The 11782-nt window shown below is 42.2% G+C and overlaps 1 protein-coding gene across 1 annotated transcript in view; it reads left to right on the top strand.

The window, feature by feature from the left end:
- Positions 1–7609: 7609 nt before the first annotated feature.
- STX12 (syntaxin 12) overlaps positions 7610–11782 on the top strand; it is a 37726-nt gene continuing 33553 nt past the window's right edge. The window contains exon 1 of the mRNA XM_077898903.1: positions 7610–7858. Within this exon, the coding sequence (XP_077755029.1) occupies positions 7741–7858 (118 nt within the window). The 5' untranslated portion in view covers positions 7610–7740. The remainder of the gene's footprint in view (positions 7859–11782) is intronic.

Here is an 11782-nt window from a genome sequence, read left to right as displayed (position 1 = left end):
GGGATCATGCCCTGAGCCGAAGGCAGATGCTCAACTGCCGAGCCACCCAGGCATCCCTCACCATTAATTTTCAAAATATAATACAGGATGAATCTTTATAAGGTATATGTGAAAGGATTTTGAGATGCCATCTCAAGAAGGAGAGGAATGTATTAGTTTGAAACTTTGGCACTGGTAAGTTTTAAAATTAATAATGGGTGTTCTCTCAGTGTCACTGTCACATCCTGGTCACTCTATAGTCTCTTTGACAACTTATTTTCTCTAAATTGAAGACAGTTTTATTTTGTAGGTACTATGGTCTGAATGTTTGTGCCCCCCTAAACTGATTTGCTGAAATTTTAAGCCCCAAAGATGATAGTGTTAGAAGGTGGGGCCTGCCTTTGGAAGGTGCTTAGGCTCTATCCTCATGAATGGAATTACCTTGCCTCTATGTGAGGACACAGCCAGAAGGCACTGACAGTGGCCTAGAAAGAAGGCCATCACTAGAATATAACCATGCTGGCACCTTGAACTTCCCAGACTCCAGAACTCTTGATAAATAAATGTCTGTTGTTTATAAGCAATGCAGTCTGCGATATTTTGTTACAGCAGCCTGGAAAGACTAAGACAGTAGGCTATGTTTATGGCCATCTATTGTGTGAATTAATTTAGCCATTTACTCTGCCTTAAAAACCAGTGTAGGGGGCAGTCCGGGTGGCTCAGTGGTTTAGCACCGCCTTCAGCCCAGGGCGAGATCCCGGAGACCCGGAATCGAGTCCCATGTCAGGCTCCCTACATGGAGCCTGCTTCTCCCTCTGCCTGTGTCGCTGCCTCTCTCTCTCTCTCTCTCTTTCTATCTCTCTCTCGAATAGGTGAAATCTTAAAAAAAAAAAAAAAAAAGCCACTGTAGGGGAAGTATAAACAGTTTTTCAAAAAGGTCTCCAACCACTTGAAATAACCCTCAAAATTTAGAACTTTGGTTCCATTTTTTGCAGTTTAATATCATATGTCACCTGTAGTATAGCCGTCTTCAACTGATGGCCAACTCAAGGGTCTTGGAGGAGTGCCCACTTCCGGGAAAGCCAAAACTGTCAAGAGTTGCAGGGTATCCTTGTTATTATTCCTACAAAAAAAACTACCTCCAAATTTAAATATGCCCATAGACCCTGTTGATCAAGTATTTGAACAGGGCACTGTGGGGATGACTGGTCTTTGTTCTACAATGTCTAGGTCCTCAGTTGGGAAGATTCAAAAGCCAAGGAATGCTTTCTGAGGCTGGAATCATCCCTAAAGCCTGTTTACATATATCTGGTGCCTGGGCTGGGATGACTGGAAGCCCAGTAATACTGACTGCAGCACTGTATGGGACCCCTCCATATATAACAGCTTTCTCCAGCATGGTGCTTCAAAGTAATCAGACTTCTTCCATGGTGGCTCTAAACTCCAAGCACAAGTGATCCAGTGAAAAAGTTGAAGATGCATTCATTTTCTGAACTATCTTCAGGGGTCACATCACCTTATTTGTGTAGTACTCTATTGGTTGAACAGTCAGAAGCCCATCCAGACTTGAGGGGGAAGGGGACATAGATCCCTTCTCTTTATGAGAGGATGACCAAGTATAAGAGCAATGTTGGATGGAAGCTATTGTGGTAACTAACTTAAAAAATATAATCTGCCACATAGGGAATAGATTCTGCAACCAAACCAAATCCAAGAGAGCAATGAGCAGAAGCTGTAAGATTTTTGATGGTCTACTTTCAGATGTGGCTCTCATGTCTGCAATACCTTACTGGTTACAGAGGTCAGATCACTGATACTATTCAAGGTGGAATGGTGCCACCCATGTGGGTCCATACCAGGAGGGAAAGATCATTGGGGTCTGTCTTGTAGAATGGCCACCACATTGCCCTTCAGCCTATAGGATTGGGTAAAAATGATGTGAAGCCAGAAATGAAAGCTGTCAGTTTGGGGAAAGTAGTTCATATACCTCAGCTCTTCCTGGAATCAATGACTACCTTCCCTACCCCACCCCGCCCAGTGTTTGCCAGGTTGTCACTGCAACTGATTATCACTCTACTTGAAAAGTGGCACTGTGTCATGCCATGGTTAGTTCTGAAGTCAGACTGCCTGGGTTTGAGTTGGGTCTCTTCTTACCTTATGGTTGTTGTGAGGATTAAGTAACGTCTGTAGAAGTCATTAGAACAGTGCTTGGCACATAGTACATGCTAGATTTTGTAAGCAATTTTTATGCGTGACTTCTATTGAAACTACATTTTCTGTTTCTCAAGAGGGAAAGTAATAGTTGCAAATTAGAATAAACATGGATGTTCACTTGTTCTTGGCTTCATTATTAATTTATCCCAGGATGACATTTAGGCCCTCAGAACATTCATGCAACCCAGAACTGACATGTCCTTTTTTTTTTACTCCAAACTACCCACCTCATGCATGCCACATCACACTGGTTCTTAGACTGTCATTAAAAAAAAAAAAGTTTAATAAGATATAATTTGCATATGCTAAAATTTACCCATCTTTATTTTTTTATTATTTTTAAAGATTTTATTTATTTATTCACAAAAGACACACACACAGAGAGAGGCAGGCAGAGGGAGATGCAGGCTCCACGCAAGGATCCCGACGTGGAACTTGATCCTGGGACTCCAGAATCACACCCTGGGCCAAAGGCAGGCGCTAAACCACTGAGCCACCCAGGGATCCCCTCCATCTTTATATATAAGGTTCAATTCGAAGGTTTTGATTTATAAACAGTTGTGTAATCATCACAATCAAGATATAAAACATTTCCACAAACCTTAAAACTTCCTTTATGGGGGCACCTGGGTGGCTCAGAGGTTGAGCATCTGCCTTCGGCTCAGGTTGTGATCCCAGGGTCCTGCGATTGAGTCCCACATCAGGCTCTCCACAGCAAGCCTGCTTCTCCCTCTGCCTATGTCTCCACCTCTCTCTTTCTCTCTGTCTCTTGTGAATAAATAAATAAAATCTTAAAAAAAAAAAGAAAAACCTTCCCTTCAGCCCCTTGGTAATTAATTCCGCTTTCCCAACTCCAGCCCATGGCAACCATTAATTTGATTTCTACCCTGGTAGCTTTGCCTTTTCCAGAATGTCTCATAAATGGAATCATACAATATGATTTTCGTGTCTGGCTTCTTTTCATTGAGCACATGCTTTTGAGATTTGTCCATGTTGTTGCATGTCCCAGTAACCAATTCCAAGGTTTAAGTAGTGTGTTGCTTTTTATAGCTGAATAGTTTTCCACTGTATGAACATACCACAATTTGTTTATTCAGTAGCTGTTGGACATTTGAGGTATTTCCAGCTTTTGGGCATTATGAATAAAGCTGCCTTACACATTTATGTACAGATTCTTTATATAAGCATGTGTTTTCATTTCTCTTGGGTGAAAGCCTAGGGATGAGATTGCTGGATTGCTGGATTGGACAGTAAATTTGTTTGATTCTCTAAGAAGCTACCAAACTATTTTTCCAAAGTGGCTCTACGGTTTTGCATTCCCACTAGCAATGTACAATGAGTGCTAATTTGAATGCAGTCTTCATTGCAACGTAAGTGAATTGTCTCCATTGACTCCTCCCTACCATTCCCAAGAAAGCTTTACATATTGGTGATAATGATACTTTATTTTTAAAATATGAAATTTATTTACGGACATGTAGTATACTTCAGAAGAGGACACATCACACATCACACGTACATGACTTGATGAATTTTCATAAAGTAAACACACCTATGTAATCACCATCCGCATCAAGAAAGACTAATATCAGCATCCTAGAGGCTCACCTCATGTGCTCATTCCTGGTTACTCTCTCTGTGAAAACTAAGTACATACTATCCTAATTTTTAATAATTATTTGGCTGGTTATGAATCTAATAAAAATTATTAATACAGAATGTACTCAATTTTTTCTACCTTCTTCTGCTATGCATTGTGTTTGTTATTTTTTATTTTTTAAAGTAGGCTCCATGCCCAACATCGGACTTGAACTCATGACCCCAAGATCAAGGGTCACATGCTTAACTGACTGAGCCAACCAGGCACCCCTCTATGCATTATGTTTGGGTGATTTCACCCACATTGCTCACATAGCAGTAGGACATTTATTTTTGTGTTCTATAACATTACTACAATCCTATTGTTGATGGACATTCAGATTGTTTCCAGTTTGGAATTAGTAAAAATAAATGCTGTTCTGGTCTTCATCATAATAGCCTCAAACTGGAAACAATTCAAATGTCCATCAATAAGAGAATGGATAATCAAATTGTATATTCATATGATAAAATAGTACACAGCAATAAAAAGACCAAACCACTGATTTATGCAACATGATGGATAAATCTCAAAAATATTATGTTAATTGAAGTAAGCCAAGCACTAAACAACATATAAAATATTATTCCATCTCCATGAAGTACAAGAATAGGAAAAACAAATACATAGTAATAAAAATTAGAGAGTAATTTCTGGGGATGAAATAAATTGATTAGAATGGAGCACAGTTTGATACAGCAATATGTACAAACCTGCAGGTTATAGGTGTTTTTGTGTAACCCTGACCCACTTGCTACATTCCTTCCCCCTGCCCCCTGCCCCTATAAAATATGTGATAAGAAGGGGCACAGTTCAAGGAAATTGCCCTGGGTGACGATGAATGGTCTATATCTTGATATCTTAGATGTATAGAAGTGTCAAAATTCATTGAATTGAACACTTAATATCTGTACATGATGTCAGTTATAAATCAATAAAAATAATTAATACAGAAAAACCCTGCTTAGGCTTAAAAATGCTATTATGAACATTCCTATACTCGTTTTTTAAAAATATTTTATTTATTTATTCATGAGAGACACAGAGAGAGAGAGAGGCAGAGACAGAGGGAGAAGCAGGTTCCATGCAGGGAGCCCAATGTGGGACTCGATCCTGGGACTCCAGGACCACGCCCTGGGCTGAAGGCAGGCTCCAAACCGCTGAGCCACCCAGGGATCCCCTTATACTTGGTTTTTGGAACACATAGGCGTTCATATCAGTCGAGTACTTAGGGGTAGAATTGCTGGGTCATAGAATATGTATGAATCACGGCTCCGCAACTTAATAGCTGTATAGCATTGGGCAAGTACCCAGAACCTCTAGAGAACACCAGATTCCTTATCTGTTACCGAGGAGCTAATCTCACGTTGATGGATGCAAACCATGAAAACTGCTTTTGTCAATTAACAAAAGGACATAACGCTGAGAAAAATTACAGATTTTCAGAATATTTGCTATTTGAAATATCAGCAAGAATGGAATATTCCACTCCTGCCTGGAGGATTTGAGTTACTCTGACACAGAGGAGCAGGCTTAATTTCCAACCCAGGTGCAGAGCTTCAGATAAGGGGTTTCCAGATACAACATTCCACATTTATCTTCATGTTGTAGTTTCCAAGGAAACAAGATCCTGAATCCTCTTGTTAGCTCAGGACTGATGATAATCCCCCTACATGTAGCTTCATGTGCTTTGAGGCTATCAAAACACTGCCTTTAAATTTTACCTATACTCCATTTTTCCCCAAATCCTAGGATAACTCTATCTCCTCCTGTGCTTGGTGAGATGCCCCATGATTCCTCTGGTGTGCAGTCTCCCTTGTAGTATTAAGTTAATAAGCCTAATATTGTCAGACCACAGGTGGCCTTTATCAAATAGGCTTTATCTTGGGGGGTACCGATAAAGTTTGTAAAAGGTGTTCACATTGCCTGGATAGGCTTTTAAGAAATGGTAGTTATTTTTTATTATTCATGTATAAATATAATAAACGTTCATTTGACATTTAGTATTTGCAAGACATAAATGTATTGCTATGACAGATAGCACAAGATAGCACAAGGCACAGATGGAAAACCACTTTTTATTTTAGATAAAGAAAACAACAATAACAAAGCCCTATGTCTTCAATTACTAGGAGAAAAATACATTTACTGAACTTCACTTTAAATAGAGTCAAACGTAAATGAAAAAATACTCAAGGCTATTTTAGAAGTAAAAAAAAAAAGTACAATTTACATGATTAGCCATAAGATTTTACATAAAACTATGGCTTCTAATAAATGGTCGTGGGATCCCTGGGTGGCGCAGCGGTTTGGCGCCTGCCTTTGGCCCAGGGCGCGATCCTGGAGACCCGGGATCGAATCCCACGTCAGGCTCCCGGTGCATGGAGCCTGCTTCTCCCTCTGCCTATGTCTCTGCTTCTCTCTCTCTCTTTGTGCGACTATCATAAATAAAATAAAAATTAAAAAAAAAAAATAATAAATGGTCGTGTTTTAATAACCAGAACAAGAGCCCCCAATGTCATCTGTCCCTTTCTATAGAGAAATAAATGCTCTTATAAATGCCAAAAAGAAAATAGAAATAGCTTTTTAAATAAAATCTTTAAGGCTGAATGCAGGCTCATTCACTCATTTCGGGTCTCCTCCCAAACAGGCAAACAGCTTCCTCTCTTGCCATTCCCCAGAGATTGCAAAGTAGGCTGGGGTGGGGTTGGGTGGAGAACACATGAAACAAACACTGCCAGTTTCCCCTTCACTTCTTCCTATCTTGATCCCTTCCCAAACCCAAATCCTACCCACGTCTGTCCCTTTATGATAAGTTCACAAAATGCAGTCTTCTGTGGGAACATTGAGGTCATATGCTCAAAATTAGGGAATGATTTTTCTCCCATCCTCAAGGGAACGTTTTTTAAAATTTGAGAATCTAGTTCTTTAAAAAAAAAAAAAACCTGGTTTGGGATATACAGTAAATGAAGAGGCTGTTTGGGAAGGATTTAGATGGAGAATGAATTTGGGAATATGAGAATGCGTTTTAGGGAAGTAGCAAGATGAAGACGTAGTTAGCTTAGTGTTTGGGTTTTGCAGTCAAATCTCAGAAAAGCAAATTAACCCCTCTGGCCTTAGTTTTCTCCGTTTTGTAAAGGGGTAAATAACTCTTGACGAGTTACTTTGCTTCAACATTAAAAAAAAAAATCGATTTTCCATTATCTATTCTGAACGTAAAGATAGTTAGAACATTGTCCCTTGTCTATGAACAAGTGAATTGCGGTGAAGATTGATACATAGCATGTGCTCAATAACTATTATTATCATCGCTTTATTGTTTGGATTAGAAGAGGGGTGGAGGGAGTAATGAAAGCGACCTGTACACCTTAGAGGTGCTCCGCAATTACTACCAAAGCCCTACAGGATGGAAGTAGAGTGGGGAATTTCAGGAGTTTGGTTACCGCTCTGAGTTACAGGGGTGTGGAATTCTCCCATATATGGGCCCGACTTCTCAGTATAGAACAGAATAGGATGCTAGGGCTGAGGTCATCTGGTACAGTATTATGCTAATCAAGAATCCTCGCCTCCCGTCGCCGTGCTCTCGGCGAGAAACAACACGGTCACACCGGCTCCTCCAATCCGAGCCCTAACCGCGTGACGTCATCGCCCCGACCCATTTCCCCAAGGCCCAGGCGGCCAGTCTCTAAGCGCCTCTCCGCGGCACCAGTTCCAGCGGCGCCTGCGCACGCGCGGCGGGGCGGGGCGGACGCGTGCGCGCGGCGTGGGGGCGGAGCCAGTGCGCACGCATCCCGAGCCCCTTCCCCCGCCCTTTCTCTTCTCGGTTTCCCCGTCAGGCTGCGGGTTCAGTCTGGCGGCTGCTTCCGGTAGGAGCGCGGTGCCGGGAGAGTCGGTCTCAGTTCCTCGTCATGTCCTACGGTCCCCTAGACATGTATCGGAACCCGGGGTCCTCTGGGCCCCAGCTCCGGGACTTCAACAGCATCATACAGACGTGCAGTGGCAACATCCAGCGGATCAGCCAAGCCAGTGAGCTGGGGGACGGGGCTGGGGGGCGGGGGCCGTCCCGGGGCCGGGCCTGGGTGAGGTTGCCGGGATGCGGAGCCCGGCCGAGGCTACGGGCTACGGCCAAAGCCACACCTGAGGCAGTCTCGGGCTCTCCACTGCGGGGGCGGCAGCTGTCATCCTTGAGTGTGTCAGGCCCAGGCTCCCCGAGGGTCCCCAGCCCCAGCTGAAGCTTGAATTTCTTCTCAGGTGTCCTGCCCTCATGATATTGGGGCCGAAGCAGCAGTCCTGACAGCCCTGGGGTGGGAGGGGTGTGTGTGTCATCTCGGGAGTAGTGAGTGAGTTGACTTGGCGCAGTGGTCAGCCGAGTTTTTCCTGTCATTTGCCTTACCCCCACCCACCGCCCTTTCCTCTTTGGCCAGCTTGGATCAGGAGTTGTTTACTGATCTAGACTTTAAGTTTACATTCTGCTCAGCTTTTTGCTCCTTGGAAATCAGCTTTCAGTTAAGGGAAGTGGGGAGTGCATGTATTTGGGTGACTTAATACCCAGCTCTTCCTCTAATGAATTTGGAAATCAGATATAATGACTTGTGTTTGAGGAGTGAAATGACTTATGTTTTAATAAAGAGAATTCACCGAAAACATTCCCCTTGACATGGTTTTGTCTTTTGTAGCAAAGATTTGCACATTTATTTGGATTTCAAGCTGACGAAGCTTCTGCATTCCTTCCCTATTTAGCTGCTTTTTTGAACAAATCTCATACACAGAGAAGCTCAGGATCACAATCACACAGGAAGTAAGACATGGTAGAGTTAGTGGTGGATTTCAGAATGTCGTTGCTTGTCTTAAAACTACTCCCCCACCCCCATCATTGGGTCTGAGTAAGACTGAGCTGATTGAGACAAATACAGGCAGGTTCTTGTGCCTGAAGATCATTGTAGAGAGCCCTATAATCAGGTTAGTGGCACAACTTTACTTGGAAAGAATGGTGATCAGCATCCTTTATTATTGTGTTTTTGTGAGCTTGGCTCTACTCTGTTGATAGAACTCAGTTGGTCCTAAATTATAATTATGTTCTATATATAAAGAGGGGGAAAGTTTCTGATGGAAAGAGTGTGAGACCAGGTGAATTGGAAGTGGAAGGAAAAATATGTGGCCTGTTAGGATAGAAATTTAAAAACATTAATATGACCACTGATTTGAAAGTGTAGTACTTTGTGTTCCAATGTCTCCTTTTGTGAGGGAGCTGTAGTACCAGTTAGGTCAGGAAGATTCTGGTTCAAGGCTGAAAGTTTATTGTTGAGGCTAAATCTAACCTTAATGTCTGTTTGAGAAATTTTCATTCTACAAATGTTTGTTTGACTATTAGATATACTCATATTGAGTATAGGAACTGTCATAGCCTGGATTCTTTCAACAGGGAGCCTATGGAGTACGTAACAACTGAAGTATAAAGTTGAAAGGGTTCAGTACTGAAGAATAGGTATAACAACATTGAGTAGGTATTCAGGGGGAAAAGATACCAATTTCACTTGGGAGGGATCTGGGAAACCCATTGTGGCATTTGAGCAAGTCTGGAAAGTAGTAGAAAGGATTTGAACTTTTAACAGTAAGGAAGGGAAGAGGAGGGAATAAAATGAACAAGGCGTGGTAGTGGGAAAGCATGGGGTGTATATAGAAAAGTAGAGTGATTTAATTTGGCTAGAAGGGATTCTAGAAAGTTGTGGAAAATTGCGTTGGAAAGGTAAGTTGAGGGCAGCCCAGGTGGCTCAGCGGTTTAGCGCTGCCTTTGGCCCAGGGTGTGATCCTGGAGACTCGGGATCAGGTCCCACGTCGGGCTCCCTGCATGGAGCCTGCTTCTCCCTCTGCCTGTGTCTCTGCCTCTTTCTTTCTCTCTGTGTCTCTCATTAATAAATAAAATATTAGGAAAAAAAAAAGGAAAGGTAAGTTGGGGCCCAAACATGAAGGGCTTTAAGCGCTAAACTAAAGGGGGGTGGATTTAGTCTTTTTTTTTTTTTTTTTTTTTGAGTATTTATTTGTGAGAGAGAAAATGAGTGAAGATGAGGGTGGGAGGAAGGGACAGAAGGAAGAGCAGACTCTCCACTGAGCAGGGCGCCTGACCCAGGGACCTTGAGACATGAACTGAGCCAAAGGCAGCTACTTAACCAGCTAAGCCACCCAGGAGTCCCTTGGATTTAGTTCTTTAGGAATGTATAAATTGAATTGGAAGGGAAAAACTGGAATTAGAGACACCAGTCAGGAACTGTGAAAATGAAAAGGAAGGAAAGGATAGGCTTCTGTGGTGACAGAATTGATAAGATTTAGCTGTTGGTTGGGTATTGGGCTCAAGGGATTATTGGAGTCAACCATTAATAACACTAATAGCTAACATTTGAGTACATTCTGTGTGCCAGGCAATTTGAAAAGTGCTTCATATGCATTATCTTACTTAATTTTTTAACAACTCCGTTTAAGTAATTACCAATATTATTTCTTTTTATGGGTTAGGAAACAGATTGATAAAGTTTAAATAATTACTGAGCAAACAAATGACAATTTCTGAATTTGAAACCAGATCTGTCTCTTATGACCAATAATTAGCCTTTTTATACTTTTTAATTAATATTATATTTGTAGCAGTTAGCACTTTTAAAAAAATATTTTATTTATTTATTCATGAGAGAGAGAGGCAGAGACCTAGGCAGAGGGAGAAGCAGGCTCCATTCAGGGAGCCCGATGTGGGACTCGATCCGGGATCCCGGGATCACACCATAAGCCAAAGGCAGATGCTCAACCGCTGAGGCAGGCATCCCAGCAGTTAGCACTTCAAGTTACAAGTGACATTTTTTCCTCTCCATAGAAAATTGGGGAATGCCTGAGGCTGTAGAACTTTCTCATGTGGTGTGTCTAACCTCCCCTGCTAGATTGTTAGCTCCTTTGAAGAAACATGGGGCATGACTTATTCATCTTTATATTTCTAGTACTTAAAAAAATATTTCTAGTACTTATCTCAGTCCCTAATATCTGATAGATTCATACATTTACTATTAACAAATATCCTTTGAGCCACCCTCTGTGTGCTGGGATTGGAGTGATGAATAAGACAGACGAAATCATTGCAAGGAGAACGTGTGTGTACATATGTGTATACACACGTATACATATCCAGTAATGACAAATGCTGTGAACAAAATGGCAGGTTAAGGGGACGGAGGTGAGGAGACACAGAGGGTGGGTGTGCTATATTATAGATCAGATGGTTAAGGAAGGGCTGTGTGAAAAGGTGACATTTGAGTAGACTCCTGGCTGAAGTGAGGGAGAAAGCCATGTGAGTAGCTGGAGGAAGGCATTCTAGGCAGAGGGAATAGCAAGAGCAAAGATCTTAGTGTGTGCTTTTTTTTTTTTTTTTTTTTTTTAAGAATTTATTTATTTGTTCATGAGAGACCAAGAGAGAGGCAGAGACACAGGCAGAGGGAGAAGCAGGTTCCGTGCAGGGAGCCTGATTGGGACTTGATCCCTGGACTCCAGGACCATGCCCCGAGCCCAAGGCAGGTGCTTAAACTGCTGAGCCACCCAGGGATCCCCCCCCCCCCTTTTTTAAAGTAGGCTCAGTGCCCAGTGTGGAGCCCAACACAGGGCTTGAACTTACGACCCTGAGATCAAGACCTGAGCTGAGATCAAGAGTCACACGCTTAACCAACTGAGCCACCCAGGCACCCCTAAAGATTTTATTTTTAAGTAATCTGTATACTCAATGTGGGGGTCAAACTCACAACCCTGAGATCAAGAGCTGCATGCTCCACCAATTGAGCCAGTCAGGTACCCCCCTTAATGTATTCAAAGAATAGCAAGGAAGCTAGTGTAGCTAGACTGTAGTTAAAGAAGGAGAGCATAGTAAGAAGAGAAGTTAGGGAGGTAGCCAGGGATCATATCATTTAGAATCTTAAT

The sequence above is a fragment of the Canis aureus genome, chromosome 5, assembly GCF_053574225.1.
Source record: "Canis aureus isolate CA01 chromosome 5, VMU_Caureus_v.1.0, whole genome shotgun sequence".
Classification (NCBI taxonomy): Eukaryota; Metazoa; Chordata; class Mammalia; order Carnivora; family Canidae; genus Canis; species Canis aureus.
Note: the sequence above shows the minus strand (reverse complement) of the source record. Positions and strands in the feature narration are given on the sequence as shown.